The sequence below is a fragment of the Chaetomium fimeti genome, assembly GCF_033439085.1.
Source record: "Chaetomium fimeti strain CBS 168.71 chromosome Unknown B0H64scaffold_1, whole genome shotgun sequence".
Classification (NCBI taxonomy): Eukaryota; Fungi; Ascomycota; class Sordariomycetes; order Sordariales; family Chaetomiaceae; genus Chaetomium; species Chaetomium fimeti.
The window spans coordinates 4161531-4180375 of record NW_026944329.1 but is presented as its reverse complement, the minus strand read 5'-3'; the positions used below and the strand labels follow the sequence as shown (position 1 = coordinate 4180375).

The window sequence follows — 18845 nt, the reverse complement described above, 5'->3', positions numbered from 1 at the left end:
TGCCGTCTGCAAATGACAAACCGGGTCCGACTTCATCTCCAAGCGGAACTCGGCAAATCGACAACTTAACCAGGGTACATTGAACTGAGACCACCCCCACACATTGCGAGTGGACTGGTGGGCTTGGACTCGCCGTCACTGGTGAGGCGGACATCTTGGACCGCTCGCCCCTCAACTGTCTCCAGGTCGGGCCTCACTGCCCAACTCACTAGCCCTTACCGACTGCACCTGGACCCGCCCAGGGCATCTTGCCGATCAACCAAAAAAAGAAAAAAAAAAGAAGAGCGAACTGTCTCTGAGACACAAAACCGAACAGACGCGTGGGAGGGTGAGAGTGAGAGTGAAGCAAGAACACACGCCGTCGAGCCGATGCAGCCCCGAGGGCCGGCCGCCGCCCATCTCACCGCATCATAACACTTATTTCTCACTAGCCATCCATCATGCCGATCATGGCACCTCTACCTGTGGGTTCCTCCCCGCACGACGTGTCCCGCAGACTCGGGCCCCTCACCAACGCATCCCTGGCCGCTTCTACACAGGCAACTCCCGCTCACGAGGACAATGGCGGTGATGGAAACGAGGTGATGGTTTATACCCTCGACGACGCCGACGACGAGGGTCAGGATCAAATCGACAGACTGGACGATGAGCAGGAGGATGAAGAGGAGGAGCAGGAAGAGGACGATAATGACGACGCCGACGACGCCGACGACGAAGAGGACGAAGAGAGCTTCTACAACCCGGACCACCATCACTGCCCAATCCACCATCAACATTCCCTCGCTCACGAATCTCTCTACTACCAAGACCCGGGTACCTACCTCTCGGACGACGAGGGTAATGTCCGATGACGCTGGCGCACCATTGGTGGACCATATGGCCACCCAGCTCCTCGCCGACGACGTGGATATGAATGATCCCGCAGAGGTGGATATCGAGGCTGGGTACCCATGGATTGCGAACAGTGGCGATGATCTAGGATTTGATCCAGAATTTGATATCATTCCCGATTCAAATATGGCCGCCGACGCGCAAGCGGCAGCACTGGAGGCCCATACCCAGGCCGCAACCTTCGTGAGCACGGCGCCATTCGTTAGCTGGGAACAACTTACACCCGAGGCCACCTGGGCACACGCACTCTCCTTTTCGAACCCAAACCCTGCCACCATCGGTCCGTCAAACGACGGCCTGGCCGAGTTTCTTCACCACTGGGCACGTCAGAGCCGGATCCTTCAAGGCATGGCTCGGGGGAGCTGTCCCTGGCCCGCCAGAGTCAACTTGCTCCAGTCCTCCGAGGATGAATCGATCGAGTATGACGATCTCGAGGGGGATCTGTGCGATTTCCAGGGGGTTGATTGGGAGGATATCGGTGTCACAAGAAGGGATGCCCGAGAGCGCCGGTTACTAACATACAGCAACTACGTGAACATACCAGGCTCGGATAGGTGGACGGTGAGTACAACGGGCTATTTTAGTTGTTTAACTTTACAGAGGAAGAGACTCATTCGTGTCACAGCCGAACCTCCCAGACGCTGCTCTCCCACGTAGCGAGAGCTTCTTCCGGTTTCGGCGCATGGACATCAAGCGGAACATTCACTTGTCGCACTTCCAACTGCGCAACGTCTTCGCAAGCACCTCGCGTTCGCGCGTCTTCTATCCCGCCCTCGGCACCGTCCAGCAGTTCAATCCCATGTCCGGCCACGGCCGCGCCATCATGGAACTCAGCGACGCCCCTGCTTCCCAGATATCGACCCTGGCCGCTGGTCACGGCGTTTTAGTCGCAGGTGGGTTTAGTGGTGAATACATGCTTCGCTATCTAGACTCGTGTGAACCAGAAAATACCCCTTGCCACGAGGGCGTCATCACCAGCAGCATCAGCGGCATCACGAACCATGTGGCCGTCCACCAAGCCCGGATCTCCTCGGCTCCGCGAGCCGATTTTGCATCCAACGATAACTGCTTCCGTGTCTTGGATCTTACCACCGAGACCTGGGTGTCGGAAGAGACGCACGACTTCGCGCCCAACTGTGCCGCCCTGTCGCCCGACGGACGGCTCCGCGTCATGGTGGGGGACAGCCTCGACGTGATCATCACGGCCGCCGAGTCATCACGCCCAGACGGCCAACCGGACGTTTTGCAAAGGTTATCCGGCCACCGCGACTACGGCTTCGCCTGCGACTGGGCCGACGATGGGTGGACCATCGCCACGGCGTTCCAGGACAAGACGGTCAAGATATGGGACGCCCGGCGGTTCACCGACAGCGCGGGCAACGCGGCGCCGGTGTGCACCATACGCAGCGAGATGGCCGGCGCGCGCAGCCTGCGCTTCTCGCCCATCGGCAGCGGGAAGCGGGTCCTCGTGGCCGCCGAGGAGGCCGACTTCGTCAACGTCATCGACGCCCAGACCTTCCGCTCCAAGCAGACGGTCGACGTCTTCGGCGAGCTCGGCGGCATCTCGTTCGAGAACGGCGGCCAGGACCTCATGGTGCTGTGCTGCGACCGCGCCCGCGGAGGGGTCCTGCAGCTGGAGCGGTGCGGCGGCCAAGGGGGCGATTTCACGTGGAATTCGGAGGCTGAGCCCGTCACTGATGACTGGCCGCGGTCCATGTTCACCAAGGAGAGGCACGTGAGCAGGAGCCGGCGGCGCGCCGCTGCTCATGCGGACATGGACCCGTTCTGAGGGGGGTGGTCTTTGTGACGCGAGTGAACCATCTCGAGGGCAAGCCGGCAGCCGGTTCGAACACTTGGTGCGGTGAAGCGGCCAAGCAGCCAAACGCTGCGTGCCAAAAAAGTCGAAGCTGGCCCTACCTAGGGTGCTTCGATCCCGGACGATGCGGGTATTGATCGGAACGTGTTTGGCCGAGCAACGATCGCAACGAAGTCTGGCTTGAGACCATACGGCTCATGACGACGGAGGGATGACAGAGAGGTCATGGTAAACGATATCACATATATATACAACCCAGGGCTACTGCCTTTTTGGATACAAGAGGAGGTTTGGCGGAGCCTTTGTTGTTGGGTTTTATCAGCTAGCCCAACGCTTCTTCTTTATGGTCGACATGGGACGGCAGATACCAGGGGTTATGGGGTTCGATGGCCGCGTCGGGCTGGTTACAGGCCACCCCAGAAACGCAGGGGATTCAACATTCGTTACTAAGGCGTTTCTGAGGGGTCTGGAGTTGGGGCAACGATGAACGGCCACGTTTACGCCCCAAATGAGTGGAGTTTGGATATGAGGACTCGCGGGTCGACTCTTGGAGACTTTACGTTTACGTTTATGATTGAGTACGTGGGGGATATATATATCACAACATTTACGTTGGGGCACTGTATACGAATCTGCCTCTGTTTTTACCTCGCTTCGATTTCGGCGTCGTTTCTTGGTATGGGCTTGTATTCTACAGAGTTTAGGACAGCTCCTCTTTCAACACGGCGGCGGCCCGGCTTTTCGGGCAATGATTTGAGTTCCTGCATAAGTCGCGTGTCAGTGTCGGTTATGTGGTACCACAAGATGAAATGGGTTGGTTATGGAAGCCATGGGAGTTGTGACACCGACTCGGGCGCCGGCTTTTTGTGTGACGAACGGCCTTCTCGCCGAGTCACTACTCCGGGTCTGTCACTCCCAAGCTACAAAACGGCAATCTCTCATCCCCCCCAACACAGAAAGGGGAATAAGACAGCATGAGACATGTTGATTAGTCTTAGGTTTTTCATCTCGAACACTGAGTGATTTCAACTCCCATTACCTCAAACCCTCCCCAGACAAACCACCACGTAAAATAGGGGGCAATGTACACATCCCAACCCCTGACCTGCCCGCCAGGTCTCCCGCGGTTCTGGAAGCAAGGGAAGAAAGAGGGGCCCGATCCGCTGTCCAACCCCCTCGACAAATCCGTGGGTCGTTCGTGTTCGTGATGCGTCGTACGAGAGATGGACGGGTACTGTGTTGCACGACCACGTGGGGACCCTTTTAGAACTGACGGGTCTTGAGTGTCTGTCAGCTTGGTGTTTCGTGTCACTGTCACACAGACATGTGAGCAGTGAGTTGGCGGGCCGACATGGAAAACTTGGTTTGACCGATGCTGCCGGGGCGTGATTTGCGTTCGAAGGACGAACAACGGGATAGTTAGTGAAGGGTGGGAGGCAGAGGGTGTGGTTGGGGAGAACTTCCATTGCAAGGTTGGTGGTTGGGCACAGAGCGAGCCAGCAGTGTTTTATGGACGAAGGGGACTTGTTCCCGACAATTGATCGAAACGTGAACACTAGGTTTAATAAATTACAACATTATGAATGGGAAACGCAATGAAACCCGGTCAAATCAATCATAGCCGACATCATAAACTCTTCTGCCAGACAAGACACCATCACACTGCCCTGAGCGTCTGTGGGTGCCAACTGCAGCCTTTTGTCATTGCTCTCGCCCGGTAAGGATGTATATGTTCGCTTGCAGTCCAACAATAGGGGATATGGTAGGATATATACACGCTTAGATCAGGGACGAGGGTAGCTGGCAGCTGAACATGTTTTTATATATTCAGAAGATTGAGGCAGACGAGCTGGCCGCGGATGGGAGAAACCCGCGGACCACGATCAAGTTAAGAAACTTAGAGACCCCAGACGCTAGCGCACCCCCAGTGCTGCTCGCAGTTGCAGTCACCGGGCTGCTTCCAGGCATCGTCGCGGAAGGAGAAGAAGACGACCTTGTTGCCAAGCTCGCGCTCAATGGACTCGATGGCGGCGCGCTGCTCGGCCTCGCCGGCGCAGGCGATGCCGTTGCACTTACCGGCCGAGGGCCAGCCGGTCTCCATCACGTAGCCGGGCTTGCCGCAGACCTTCTCGACGATGGACAGCTGGCCAGCGACGAACTTGCCGGCGTCGGAGGGGTCGGTGGCCGAGTTGAAGTAGGCGTGGGCGTTGGTGGCGACGACGTCAATGGCCTCGCAGATGGACGAGACGTCGTTGTCAGTCCAGGCGGAAACAACATCGGTGGTGGTGAAGGGGCCGTTGTAGCCGACCTTGGCGAGCTCCGACTTGGTGCGACCAATCAGGCTGGTAAGCTCGGAGACGGAGCAGAAGCCGTTGAACAGGGCCTCGTTACCGACGACGCAAAGGTCGACGAGATCCCACTCCTTCCACTCCTTGAGGGCTTCGATCTGCTCATTGATCGACGGGTTGCCGTTGTCGCAGCCAACCTGGCCGACGAAAAGGCCGACGATGAGGCGGAGACCGTGGGCACGAGCGGCGGCACCAACGTTGGGGAGGGTGTCGCAGTCGGTCGAGTAGACACGGAGGGTGGTGAAGCCAGCGGTGGCGATCTTGCCAACATCCTCCATGACCTGTTCGGCGCTCTTGCAGCCACCGTCGGCGGTCTCAGCGAACGGAGTGTAGGTCATGGCCCACAGCTTACCGCTGCTACCGAGGCCAGGGCCCGGGATAGGGGACGGGGAGGGAGACGGAGACGGGGTGGGAGTCTCAGTCTCAACCGGGGGCTCGGGCTTGGGCTCCTCGGGGGTGGAGGTGGGAGCAGGGGGGAGGGTGGGCTCGGGGTTCTCCGAGGTGAACGGGCAGTAGACAACCACGTTGGTCTCGGTGACGGTGGTGACAACGGCAGGGGCGGTGTAGGTGCCCGGGCAGTAGGTCTCCACGACGGGAACGACAACCGTGGTGGCGGTGGGCACGACGGTTGTGATCGGGGCGATCGTGTAGGTGCCGGCCGAGGGGCAGACGAAGGTGGTGGTCTTGATGACGCTGGTGACAACGCCATCCTGGGTCTCGGTCGTGGCCACAGGGCAGACAACCGTGGTGGCGGTCTCGACGACAGTGGTCACACCACCGAGGGTGTGGGTGCCGCTAGGGACCTCGGTGGGAGTGCCGCCGCAGACGGTGGTGGTCTCCGTCACCACGATGGTCGTCGCGGGGAAGGTGTAGGTACCCGGGGTCGGGCAGGTCTGGGGGATCGGCGTGGGCACCGTGATGGGGCCGGTCGTGGTGGGCTCGGGTGCGACCGAGGTGCTCGTGGGGGCGGGAGGGAGGACTGCATGGTTGTGTTAGCACATCTGTCTATCCTTGCGCGTCTTTCTCTTCTTCCGCTTCGCCTACGGGGCAACACATACGGGTGATTTCACCGGTGATGGTGGAGTAGATGGTGCTGCAGCCCGGAGTGCAGACCTCGTCGGCGGCCTCGCCCCTCTTCTCGAACAGAGCGTGCGCGTGGCGGTGGCCATGGGCACGGCTGGCGCTGGCGCCACCGGCGAGGATCGCCGCAGCAGCGGCCACAACAGTTGCCTTCATCTTGAATTCCGAATGCACCGATTAGAAATAAAGTCGGGTTTTCTTTGTTTTTGTTGTTGTCCTGGCGTCCTGGGTAACGAATGCCCGCTAAAGGAGTGAAGCGGTGGTGTGGAATGGAAAGTAACGAACGACGAAAGCACGAATTGATGCTCTCGAGCGCGACTATATCACCATTGACAATCCGGGGGAAAGGGGGGAAGCAAAGAAACAAATCGGTGGAAACGGGAGAGAGGGCGGTAATTAGTACGAATGCAGTCGCCGGGGCCTGCTCCTTGGCGCACTGGGGATTGCGCCCTGAGGATGCCGGGGTCTGCCGAATCAAGCTGCAGACCAGCTCCAACGCTGGCGGTGTGCTCGGGTTGGCGAGTGGTGGGACCCCCTGAACTCGGATGTGGGTCCCTCATTAGCAGGGTCACTTCGCCGAGAAAACGTTGTCGCCTCACGCCTGGAAACCACCGAAGGGGGGGACGGCTAGGGCGGATTCCTCTCGCGGCCTGTGCAAAACACCCTCCTGTCTTCACCGATCAACACGACTCGGGCATGGATCCATTGTTGTTACGAAGTACCGTTTTTATTTTCTTCAACTTGGGCGCTAACTCCTGCAGTGTGCCTGGTCCCCGGCATAGCTGCATCCCCGAGGACCTGGGATCCGTCAAGCTTGCGTTAGTTAGCGCTATCCCAAGATTGTTGGTTCATCTGATGTGGCACATTGTTGGCAAATTGGGAATGGAGGGCAGCCATGATTAAAAAGGAGGTTGCAATTCTGACAGAAGGGAGAGTGAGGCCGCGACAACAGCTTCCCTCGCACACTGTCCAAGTCCAAGCCCCCGATTCGACACTAAGCGCAGGTGGTCGGAACCGGCAAGAAAAGCGTGCGCGGTGAGTGGCTGCGGCGCCGGTGAGGGAAATGAAATAAGCGATATTAGCTAACGTTAAATTGTCACCAGTTGGTACAGAACCACCACCACACCCGTTTCTCTCGAATCTTCCCAGCCTACAGATTGAGAGAGGGGTTTCATTTACCGTTCCGCTGCCCAGGAAACAAAGACGTCGTGTTTGTTTGCTGTTGCCAATGCCTCCAATCTTATCCCAACCAGCTTTGCCTGAACAGGCCAAGCAGCAATCCCGGCCAACGGCAACCGGAGATGCAACCAAAGTCGGAAACGCAGTCGGGAAATGGACGAGAGAGGTGTGGGGACCTCGTACCTGCAGCTGAGTTGGCTGTGGGCCCAAATTCAGGAACCACCTGGGCATCCATGCAAGGAACCGTGCAACGTTTGACGACCCAGAGAGCCAGACTCGCCAGCCGCCAGACCCAGACTCCCAGACCACGCACCCCCGGTCTCGTGCTGAAGAAGACTCGAGAGAAGTGGACTCCTGGAGCGCAATCTTCACCGCGAAATGTCGGCACTGAAATGCCCGTCTTTGCATTCACAACGCTAAAACGCTGATCATCATCCAGAAAGACGGTTGCATCTCCTGGCGTCAGTCAATGCACAGATCGAGAGACGGATCGAGACGGCGCAGATCATTGACGAGAATCGAACCCCTTTTTGGATACGATGGTCGAGCCGGGGAGTGCGGTCCAGGCCCAGCAAGGCTCAGATCGAGCCCGGCAGAAATGACTGCGAGTGAACTTGGCAGGCTGGCACGTTCCGTGGCTTTCAGTGTTGGGCACTCCGGGGAAGACTGTGTATGGAATGTGCAGGCAAGGGTTAGGGCTGCGAGATGCCCGCCAAGAGCCCAACGTGTCGAATCACCTGAGGGCGCGTTTTAGTGGGGGAGCTGGAACTGCAACGCGCACACCGAGAAATTTTCAGCGCCATTGGTTAGCGGCGTATTCCGTCCATGGTGGTCCGCCGTTTTTGCATACCTAACCCCAAGGGACCTACCTACCCAGGTGCCGAGAGTGAAGATGATGCGACGCAGCAGCCAGAACTATGTCTGCTGGAGGTGTCTCTCTCTGAGACCAGCAGAGAGGGCACTACTTCCACGGCGAACTCCATCGGCGACCGCAGCGTTTTCGGCATTGGCATCGACAACGCCCGCCCGAGGAGCACCGGTGTTGCTTCGACACCGATATCTCCCCCACCTTGCCCACCCCGACCGGTCGCAGTCCCGATCCGTGTCTACCGAATCTCCGGCTTCCGCAACGGTGTCTGAGACGGCTTCTGATCCCCCTGCCGATTTGACATTAGACTGGGCAAACAGGGCCCGCACCCTCCGTTCATCTTCCGAGCAGAGCAACATCCGGGAGCAGCTTAGGATATGGGAGGCCCAAAACCCGGGTCGCCCCGCGGCCATTCCCTCCGATGAACCCACCGATGGCAGAGTCGGCAACATATTCACCAAGGCCCGGGGCGAGGTTGGGTTTAGCCTAGATGTCGCCACAATGGATGACGAGGCCACAAGGGCGCACTTCGATGCCGCCGACATGGTCGACCTGAGCCAGAGCGGCCCCGTGCTTCAGGCTGGGGATCTTGTCGAAGTCAGCTCGGAATCGTGGAAGATCCGCCTTCTAGCTATCTGCTTAGGTGTTTTTGAAGGCTACCACCACTTCTACGCCAATAATGGCAAGTGGTTCACAAGCCGATCCCTCCGCACCGGTTTCGTCGTCAAGAACTTCATCGATGACCCCGCCGAGCTACACGCCGTTGTGGAGGCCATTCCTTCGCTGTCGCCCTCTAGCATTGAGCTCAACGCTCTCCAGGACATCGGCCCCTCCCGCGACCTTGCTGCCTCGCTGATTCGCAAGATGCACAAATTCCAGGTTGCTTCGCGCAACATCCACCAGACCTATGTCGAGAGACTGAGTCTCGCCGATAAGCAACTCGGGAAGGAGGAGAGGCTGCTCAGCCTAAGGGAGATTGCCGACGCGCTGCTTCCTCTCAGCCTCAAGCGGAACAAGGGGGCCTTTCCCCCCGAGGCTTTGTACGCCGTCTATTCCGTCCTCGATGCCGGCGACGTCGCTTTCCGCCCTCTCGACCGAGGAGCCCGCCACGGCGAATCCTACATGTTTGCCTTCCACTCGGCCGAAGTCCAGCAAAACGTCACCCGAATCGAGCAACTTGTCCGTGGTTATTACGAATATATTGGTGGCCAGAGCGGGTCCGACAAGGGCCGTTCTGCACCGACTCCAGCCAAGTTCACTGCTTTTCTGAAGCAGGCTCGCGACATGATCGACCAGGTTCGCAAAGACCGTAAGTGGTCGCCGTATGGTATGATAGGGCCGTCGGAGCAACGCGGTTCCGCGCCTTCTACGCTGGAGGTCCCTGTCTGGACCGAAACTAGTCTCGCCATCCTCAAATTCATGGAGCATTGGGCGGCAACGGACGGGTTGCGTTCTGGCTCGCGTTACCATTGGATCGGGGCCTCTGTCTTGCGAGCCGTCGGCCGCTATGACGATGCCATGCTCGACAGTACTACCGGCTGGACCTTCTTGCAGGAGATAGGTTGGATTCCACCCTGGGACGTCAGCGCCCGCCATGCTCTGCGCCTCCCGGAGCAAAAGCTCGACCGGCACATCGGTCTTCTGCCGCACACGGCATCTGAAGCCGCGGTTGCTGAGCTTGGCCCAGACCGGCTTGCCGAGCTTCGGCAGGATTTCGCTCGCTCGACGGTTTACTGCATAGACGCGGCCGACACACTCGACGTCGACGACGGAATCTCGCTCGAAGCCTTGGGCAACGGGGAGTATTGGATCCACATCCACGTCGCTGACCCGGCCTCCCGCATCTCCCCCGACCACGAAATCGCCAAGCAAGGGGCCTTGAAAGCGCAAACTAGCTATTTGGCCGGCTTCTACCAACGCATGCTTGACCGCGACGACGTCCGAGATACCTTTTCCCTAGGCCCCAACCAACCTACCCTCACCTTCAGCGCTCGAGTCGACGAGAGCGGCCGTCTACTCGATAGCAAGATAACACCCGGGATTTTGCGAGATGTCGTCTACATCACCCCCGAGGACGTGTCCTCAGTTGTGGGCGACGCTGACCCGTCAGCTTTGCGACCTGATGTTCTCGAAGTCGGGACTCGCCCGGTTGAGGATGCTTCGCCGGTGAGAAGGATGACCACCCCTGGGGGTTTATCAAGAGGGCAAACAAGTGAACTCAAGACGCTATCAAAGCTAGCCGGGGCTATTCAGCGCGTTCGCCTGGACAATGGAGCCACCCCCGCCTTCCTACCTAAACCAAAGGCTGTGGTCTCCCTAGATGGGGTTACGCCGGGGGCAACCAACGGCAATTCGGCATTCTACAGCGGTGACCCGTACATTCGTGTCGTATACGGTGGCCAAGGCAACTCCCTTGTCAGCAGTTTGATGCAGCTGGCTGGTGAAGTTGGCGCTCGGTGGTGCTACGAGCGGGAAATCCCCATCCCCTACCGCCTGCAACTGCTTGCCGGCCAGAACTCGGACGCGCTGCGGGCGTTCAACCGCGATGTTTTCCACCCCCAGCTGGCGGCTGGCAAGAACCCGCCGGCCGAAGACTGGCACACGCTACGCAGCCTCGTGGGTGGCTACGACATCTCAACCACCCCGGCTTCCAACCTGTCCATGGGCCTGGACCTGTACACCAAAGTAACATCCCCGCTCCGCCGCTATCCCGATCTGCTCGTGCACTGGCAGATCGAGGCCGCTATCCTGGAAGAGCATCGCCGCGACCAGTCTCTCGCCGTCAGAAAGTTTGTGGCCGGCAACATCGGCAACGAGGCCGCCGCTCCCTCGGCCGACGGCAAGACATCAAAGAAGGAACCCCTCGCCTTCCTCCCCTTCTCCAAGAAGCAGCTCGACGACACCGTGCTCCCGCGCCTGCGCATCCGCGAGCGCCACGGCAAGCTGATCGACAACGTCGACGGCAACAGCCAGTGGATCCTGCAGGCGCTGGTGCGCGCGTGGCGCTTCGGAGACACCTCGGCCGGGTCGCCGCCGCTGCCCAAGTCGTTCCGCTTCACCGTCTCGGATGTCACCGCCGGGCGCTCCCTCAAGGGGCGGATCGACTGGTTCGACCAGCTGGCTCTCGTTGAGCTGGCGGATATGAAGGGCGTCGCGAGGGTCGGCGATGTGAAAACCGGCGATGTGTTCGAGGTGGAGCTGGCGAATGTGAATGTGCATGCGAACAAGATTTATGTGAGGCTTTTGAAGAAGATCTAGAGGGGCATGTATGCGGATAGAACGGGAGTGGACAGCAAAGGGTTAAGAAAGCGTGATTGGGATGCTCCCACCACGCCTGAGGCTTCCTCGGGTCCCCAGCCTCGGACGAAGATAAGCTGTACTGTCCATGTACGATGGAAACGAAACCAAAACTGGGGCTACCAGTCCCTGTACGATTAGAAAGAGGTGTAAAATATATCGCATACACGGAGTAATGAATACCAGATCTGACGTTCACTAGACCAACACTCTCGAATCCGCGGCCAAGAGCAACATGCGGCCAACGAAGCACACTGGTATCATTCAACAAGCAACCCAACAGGTAACCACCACACGATAGGCAGCACTACATACATAGCTGCAACCCACCCAGCCCATAAACAAGAAAAGCCGTTTTGAACAACAGCCCTGCCTCCCTCCCTCCCCACCGTGACCTCCCACCCCTTTTTTTCATATTTACAACCCCGCCAAAACACCCTGCACACCCGCACTCGACGAGTCCTCCCGCTTTTGCACAAACGCCTTAAAGTCGGCCTTCCCCAGCCGCTTCCCGCCACCCGCACCCGCGGAGCCGGCAGCCAGGTTGCGGGAGCGCTCCTTGAGGGCCTCGGGCCCGATGATGAACAGGTAGCCGACCTCGGTGAGCAGCTCGAGGCCGAGCTCGACCTCCTTGGTGAGGGGCCAGTCCTTGACAGTCGACACATACTTGGCGATGTCCTTGGTGACCATGAGGCCGCCGGTGGCGTTGACCTGGAACTTCTTGAAGTGCTCGAACAGCAGGCGGTGCACGGCGAGGGCGAGCTCGGACGAGAACAGCTCCAGGTTGTGGCCGTCGACGGCCTGGCGGGCGGCGGCCGCGACTTTGGAGGCCAGGAAGGTGGTGATGGCCTGGCAGGTCGGCGTTTGCAGGGCCTCGACTACCCCTTCGAGGTCGTTGTCTTTGGGGCGGAAGTCGGGCTTTTTCTGTTGTGCGAGGAGCTTGGTGGTCCAGTTGAGGGCGACGTCTAGGGTGGACTTGATGACGGCGTTGGCTTTGCGCTCGGTGGCCTCGATGGCCATCTTGGACTGGGCTTCCATGCTGCGGCGAACCGTGGTGTTGGCCTCGGCGAGGCGGATCAGGACGGTGGTGATGAAGCGGGACATGAGGTTGGTGATGGTGACGGCCGGGCGGAGGTTGGGTAGGTAGGAGAGGTCGGGTTCGGATTTCGAGTTTTCTTGGGATGTGGCCTGGTCGAGGGCCGCGTCGAGGGCGGTTTCGACATAAACCTGGCCCATTGTTGTGAGGAGTAGGTTAAGGAGGACGTTGACGTCCTTGGGCGTCTCGCTAGCCGAGCCCATCTCGAGGGTGCGGCGAACGCTCTCGGCTAGCCAGCCGATCATGCGCTTAGCGTAGGCGACACTGAGGATACCGTCCTGTTCCGACACCTCGATGTCGTTCTTGTTGCTGCTGTTGTCTTGCACGCCGGCGACCCGAAGCATGATCCGCTTCTGGGTGGGTGTGAGATCCGACGAGTCCAACCGTTCCATGTAGGCGTCCTTCGCCGACGCAATAAGCTGCGTGCCTTGCTGGGCGATGGCAGCCATGAACCCGGTCGGTGTCTTCTTTCGTCTTGAGTGGTAGATGGTAAACTTGAAGAGCAGCGAGTTGTACATTTCTTCCAGGCTCCGCCGCTCGCGGTCAATGTACGAGTTGCCGATCAGATACGGGACGAACAACTCTTCCAACTGCTGGTCCAGTGTCTGGGATATTTGTGCCGAACAGGGCTCGGGGTGTTCGGTCAGGCCGTGGGTTTTGAGGTCCTCGACCAGGGCGCTAATGTATGCGCGCGATGAATGTAACGAGCGGAGGAACGCCAGGCTCGAGATGGTGGTCGCCTTGTCTAGGACCATTTCCAACCTCTGCTGGATGGATTGCTGGAAGACGCGCTGTATGAATTTTATCAGGACGGTTTCGTAGTATGGAAATGCCCTCTTAATGATGAAGGACTCTTCCTGCATGACAATCTTGACTTCGTCGACGAGCGATTGCAGGCTGGGCTCGACCCCTGGCGGGTCCGAGTCGGGGTCGGCAAGCTGATCCCACGTCTCCCCATCGGTAGTGACCTCATCTGTGATGAGCTGGTCTCGGTCGATGAAGAACTGGTGCTGGTTGACAAAGGCAGCGATGACACTGGCGCCACCGTTGAAGTCGTGGAGCACCCTTGCGCACTCCATCATATCGTCAAAGTTCTGGCGGCGGTAGCTGTTGTTGAACTGCTTGAGCAGATCCTGCTCCAACAGCTCCGAGAACTTCTCGAGAGCTTCCCTCGTGTTGTGGCGCCGGTTCGTACCCGTGACACCGTTGGTCACCCCATTACCCCGAAACCCGTTGGTCGACTGGCCCCATGATGCTAGGTCGAGACGCTGGCTGATGCGCATCAACTGGCGTGCAATGACGGCGCATCGCACCTTGTTCTCGGCGCCCCCCTGGCGCTGTATTTCCTCGAGCGACGTCAGCTGGCCCGTCTCCATCACCTCCATCCAGCACTGGATCAGGAAGTTGGCGTCCTGCGCTTTCCTCCGTTTCCTGTCGAGCTCCTCGAGTTTCTCGCCGATTTGGACGGCAATATTCCCTCCACCATCTGCGCGGCTGTTCCCATTGGCGGTCGTGCCCGGATTATTGAGGGTTAAATCGAGGGCTTCGAATTGATCCATGGACTGATCGAGCTTGCGACCCAGGGTCTCGAGAGTCTGGTCATGTTGAATCTCGGCACGGCGAACTTGCGAGAGAAGTTCCGACTCTTTTTCCTGAAGCTCCTCCGAGAGTGCACTTAACCGCCCCAGGGCGTCTGCGGACAGGAATGTTAGATGTCACAAGGCCCAAACCGGAGACAGCGTAGTTGGCACGCAGATAGAGAACGCGGGGCCTCACTCTCGAATCCCCTAATCAACGGTTTTGGATCAAAGGCATGATGCGCCGGACCGGAACGGCGGCTCACGGGGATAGCAGCCTCGGCGAGCGAGTCAACAAAATCGCCGACGATGAAGTCCTTGTTGGAGAAGTCGTCGAGGGTGAAACTGGGTCCCTGGGGGAAGAGGGGCCTCGAAGCGCTGGACCCGTCGCGTTCCATGGCCACACCTGTTGTCGTCACCTCTCTCGGGCGTGCATGGGGATCGGCCCTCGTTCGCGTGTAGTTTTCGGATGCCGAATCGGGATGGCGAACCTCGGACGGTTGGGGGATACTGGAAATGCTATTTCGTGATGGCTGGCGGGGACTCGGTGCCGTGCTGCTATGAGCGGCGGGCAGGGGTCAGACAAGTCGCGGGGATGTTAGTGGTCGATTCCAGTGGGGGAGCTCAGTGCCATCCATCTCGAGAAATCGAGCCACATGGATGCCGTCATTCCCTGAATTTTTAGGCTTGGCTGCTGGAGTTTGATACGGTAAATACGCCTCGAGTCAGCACCAGCAGATGACAACAGGGATGGCAGGAGCCTGTAATACGACATTGTTCACAGCTTGCCTGTTCACTGCCTCCCAGTGACGCGGCGATGAAGGAGCCAGCTCTTGCAATGCCGAGCACTGCACTTCCAAGTTGTCTCAATTATTGAATTGTGAGGATCAGACCATTGTCATCTTTTTTTTCCCACTTTCAACTTCCGCTTTTGTTGCTGGTGGTCGACCTCCAACCGAATACCAACCTTCAATCTCGCGAAACGAAGAAACATCCGACGCAACAACGTAGCTCCAGACAACTCGCATAAGCCATTACACCCAGCACCAGGCCGATAGTATGCCCTTCGCCTCAGAGCTCGAGGCCTACCGGCGCGATGAACGTCTAGGCCATAAGCTCATGACGCCTGAGGAACGGCTACGGCTGATCCGGGTACGTGCAGACACACGCCCTCGAAGCCAGAGCGCAGATCCCGAATTCTTCTAATACTGAATGGATGACAGCCCTACCTCCCTTCACCACCGTCGCGTTCTAGGTCTCGATCACGAACGGAAAAGGGCACCTCGAAGACACAAAACGAACAAAAGGCCAGGCTCGGCGTCCGACGCTTCCTGCGACGCCAATACCATGTCCTCGTCTTCACATTGATCCACGTTTTCTTCTCGCTCTACATCCGCATCCGACAGGCTTACCATGCGGTCGCGAACCGGATACACTTGGTCTACTACCACCACCACCGCACCCCCGAGCTGATACGGCGCGACGTCAAGGGGCTCCGCCGGCTACCGAAGCACCTGAGTGTTATCCTGACATTGGAGGACCAGCGACGGAGCGGTGCAGGGCTGGAAAAGCTGATCAACGAGGTGACCAATGTTGCGGCATGGTGCGCTAGCGCCGGCATTCCCCAGCTGTCGATATACGAGAAGACGGGTACGTGAGGGAAAGAAAACAGCCCAAGGACGCGCAGCTAACCACTAGACAGGCATTCTCAAGGGCTACCTCAAAGACACTCACCAGGCCATCTCTCAAGAGATGCACGCCTACTTTGGGCCCAACCACCCCACGGTGAGCCTCGGCGCGCCGCATATCCCCCCTCTCGAGTCGGACGCCCTCTTCGACGGGAGAGACCACCACGGCAGCGGCAGCAGCAGCGACGAGGACGAGGAGCCGAGGAAGCACATCTCGATCGTGCTCATCTCGGCCGAGGACGGGCGGGATTCGATGGTGGACCTGACCAAGACGCTGGCCGAGATGTCGCAGCGTAAGAAGCTCAACCCGGCCGACATCACCCCGGAGCTGGTCGACGCCGAGCTGACCGAGAGCGTCATGTCGGAGCCCGACCTGCTCATCCTCTTCAGCCCCCACGTCGAGCTCGCCGGTTACCCGCCGTGGCAGATCCGCCTCACCGAGATCTTCCACGTCAGGGACAACCAGGGCGTCGGGTACCAGGTGTTTTATAAGGGGCTGCGCAATTTTGCTGAGGCGCAAATGCGGAAGGGGAGATAATTTTGAGCATGTGAGGTGTGGGTGTTAGGGATTCTAGAGCAAGTTGAAATTTTGAGGCGTTTTCTGTCGATACAAGCGGCATCCCCCTACACATCCTATAGACCAAAGGGGGTTGCCAGTTTCTTTATCAATACATCGGTGTCTTGATTTTACACGATTCCTCTTCCACGAACTCACTTTCACTCGTATAATCAGGCTGTTGCAAGGCCTCGGGGGTGACAGCACGGGGTACTATGGCTTCAACACACGGCAATGTGTGAACAACACCTACGTTGATACGACGAGATGGGACGGCAGGGGCATGACAACAATAGGAGACTCGGACTTGTTCATCTGAACTTGGAGAACACTCGCATTTGATTGGCTAGTTTATCTTTTCGGCGGGTCTCGTTCAACTCTGCGCTCTTCGTAACCCCATCTGCAAGTTCGATTCGCCTAATTTGATAGGTGAGTAACAAGAACCCGTCTCAGTCATAGAACACGATCGTGGACTCACATTAAACAACCATGAGTGAGCCGGGGAAGAACTACGAGGTGGAAGGGGATATGGTCGTTTTCCGGTGCCCTATTGTCCGCTCAGGCACCGCGGCTCTCAATCGCGCCCTCTTTAACAAACCCATCGCCATCGCCGCCGCCGCTCTGAAGGACAACAAACTCATCTCAAAATACCGGAAGCCGTTTGAGACCGGCAAGGAAATCCTATATGCCGACAGGATATCTCCCATCTGTTCCCATCCGGACAAGGAACTGGCCAAGCAGGGGCGGAAGTGTCTGCTTCTGAATCCCAGTGTCAGGGCAGAAGGTTGGATATTTCGTCGAATACTTAGGACTGTGAGCATGAGTGCTGACTTTTCTCGTTTTTACAGCCCCCGAAACTTGGGGTCCGGTACTCAAAGATGGCGTCGAGAAACAGGACCTGACTGTTCTCCCCTATGAGCTTCAGCTCGACTACAATTACTGGACTTATCGTAAGAACGAACACAAACTAACCCCACCCTCACTCTGTGCTCTGACTCAACCGGCCCCTAGGAGATGTAATGACTTCGATCTTGCCGGAAGAACTCCACGACGAGGTTCCTTCAGGCTTTAATATCGCTGGTCATGTTGGTAAGTTGTCGCCCCCCCCTCGCTGCACCACGACGACGGCCACTAACGAGCCTAGCTCATCTCAACCTGCGAGATAACTACATCCCATACAAGCACATAGTAGCCGAGATTATTCTCGACAAGAACCCGCAAATCAAGACCGTCATCAACAAGGTCGACAATGTTGGGTCCGAGTCCGAGTTCAGGACGTTCCAGTACGAAGTCCTAGCCGGCCCTGACGACTTGAACGTGCAGGTTAGCGAGAGCGACTGTATCTTTGAGTTCGATTACTCCAAGGTCTACTGGAACAGCAAGCTCGAGTCGGAGCATCGCCGGCTCATCAACATGTTCCGACCGGGCGAGGTTGTTTGCGACGTGATGGCCGGCATCGGGCCCTTTGCCGTACCCGCTGGCAAGAAGCGCGTCTTTGTCTGGGCCAACGACAAGAACCCCGAGAGCGTCAAGTGTCTCGAGGCCGCCATTAAGAAAAACAAGGTTAGCCAAACCAACCCGCTTCCCACTACCCCCCCCTACTCACCTCACTTTCAACAACTCACAACAGCCACCAGGTATCACCCTTCGTGCGCCCCTTCTGCGAAGACGGCCGGGCCTTCATCCACCAAGCCGCGGACTCCGTCCTCGAGGCGCACCAAAAAGGCGAATGCGCCGTGCTCACCGTCAAGGCAAAACCACAACCATCCTCAACAGCACCAACAACAACAACGCCTAAAAGCGCCACCCCAACCCCCTCTGACCCGTCAACCCCGTCCGACCCTTCAACCCCCTCCCAACCCCGCCCCCGCACCCGCCCAGCCACGCAAGAAGAACGCGTCCCCATCCCGCCCACCATCTCCCACTTCGTCATGAACCTGCCCGCGACCGCCATCGAGTTCCTGTCGAGCTACCGCGGCGTGTACGCGGGGCGCGAGGCCCTCTTCGCCGCGCCCTCTTCTTCCACCACCACCACCACCACCACCACCACCACCACCACCACCACCGACTCCGCCCCCTCATCCACATCCACCGCGCAGCTCCCGCCCCTCCCCATGATCCACGTCCACGGCTTCTCCGTCAAGGCCACAGACGAGACGCCCGCGCTGGACATCTGCGCGCGCATCTCGCGCGAGCTGGGCTTCGCCGTCCGGCCAGCTGCTGGTGCTGCTAGTGCTGCTGCTGCTACTACTACTAGTACGACGGGCGCGGCAGCGGCGGCGGTGGCGGCGGTGGCGGCGGAGGGGGGTCGCGAGGGCGGGCGAGGAGGAAGGGCTGGTCTACGTGCACCGCGTGCGGGACGTGGCGCCCGCGAAGAGCATGTACTGTGCCAGTTTCCGGCTGCCGAGGGAGGTTGCGTTTGCCGCGAGGGGTTAGGGTACTGTGTACG

General features: G+C 58.6%; 7 protein-coding genes across 7 annotated transcripts; 5 read left to right on the top strand and 2 right to left on the bottom strand.

The window, feature by feature from the left end:
- Nucleotides 1–440: 440 nt before the first annotated feature.
- B0H64DRAFT_438244 (WD40-repeat-containing domain protein) lies at nt 441–2680 on the top strand (the record flags this gene model as incomplete). Its single annotated transcript, XM_062806327.1, has 3 exons — nt 441–837; nt 926–1452; nt 1517–2680. The coding sequence occupies 3 exons, from the start codon at nt 441–443 to the stop codon at nt 2678–2680; spliced, it is 2088 nt and encodes a 695-aa protein (XP_062664654.1).
- Nucleotides 2681–2935: 255 nt separating this feature from the next.
- Nucleotides 2936–3716, top strand: B0H64DRAFT_31922 (uncharacterized protein). The gene has a single exon (XM_062800419.1). It carries the CDS (start codon nt 3191–3193, stop codon nt 3683–3685), a length of 495 nt encoding a protein of 164 aa, XP_062664653.1. The 5' UTR covers nt 2936–3190; the 3' UTR covers nt 3686–3716.
- A 500-nt stretch (nt 3717–4216) lies between these two features.
- Nucleotides 4217–6533, bottom strand: B0H64DRAFT_471109 (exo-beta-1,3-glucanase). The gene is made up of 2 exons (XM_062807860.1): nt 6114–6533; nt 4217–6034 (listed from the first exon to the last, which is right to left on the bottom strand). Exons 1-2 carry the CDS (start codon nt 6289–6291, stop codon nt 4605–4607), a joined length of 1608 nt encoding a protein of 535 aa, XP_062664652.1. The 5' UTR covers nt 6292–6533; the 3' UTR covers nt 4217–4604.
- Nucleotides 6534–8093: 1560 nt separating this feature from the next.
- B0H64DRAFT_382709 (RNB domain-containing protein) lies at nt 8094–11880 on the top strand. Its single transcript, XM_062802894.1, has one exon. It carries the CDS (start codon nt 8207–8209, stop codon nt 11438–11440), a length of 3234 nt encoding a protein of 1077 aa, XP_062664651.1. The 5' UTR covers nt 8094–8206; the 3' UTR covers nt 11441–11880.
- B0H64DRAFT_352956 (exocyst complex component Sec10-like protein) lies at nt 11881–14753 on the bottom strand. The gene is made up of 2 exons (XM_062801502.1): nt 14352–14753; nt 11881–14268 (listed from the first exon to the last, which is right to left on the bottom strand). The coding sequence occupies exons 1-2, from the start codon at nt 14548–14550 to the stop codon at nt 11897–11899; spliced, it is 2571 nt and encodes an 856-aa protein (XP_062664650.1). The 5' UTR covers nt 14551–14753; the 3' UTR covers nt 11881–11896.
- A 367-nt stretch (nt 14754–15120) lies between these two features.
- On the top strand, nt 15121–16752 carry B0H64DRAFT_31657 (Decaprenyl diphosphate synthase-like protein). The gene is made up of 3 exons (XM_062800292.1): nt 15121–15304; nt 15376–15802; nt 15855–16752. Exons 1-3 carry the CDS (start codon nt 15212–15214, stop codon nt 16376–16378), a joined length of 1044 nt encoding a protein of 347 aa, XP_062664649.1. The 5' UTR covers nt 15121–15211; the 3' UTR covers nt 16379–16752.
- Nucleotides 16753–16885: 133 nt separating this feature from the next.
- Nucleotides 16886–18832, top strand: B0H64DRAFT_370300 (Met-10+ like-protein-domain-containing protein; the record flags this gene model as incomplete). Its single annotated transcript, XM_062802081.1, has 6 exons — nt 16886–17180; nt 17245–17346; nt 17408–17485; nt 17541–17959; nt 18034–18619; nt 18654–18832. The coding sequence occupies 6 exons, from the start codon at nt 16886–16888 to the stop codon at nt 18830–18832; spliced, it is 1659 nt and encodes a 552-aa protein (XP_062664648.1).
- Between the last annotated feature and the right edge of the window lie 13 nt (nt 18833–18845).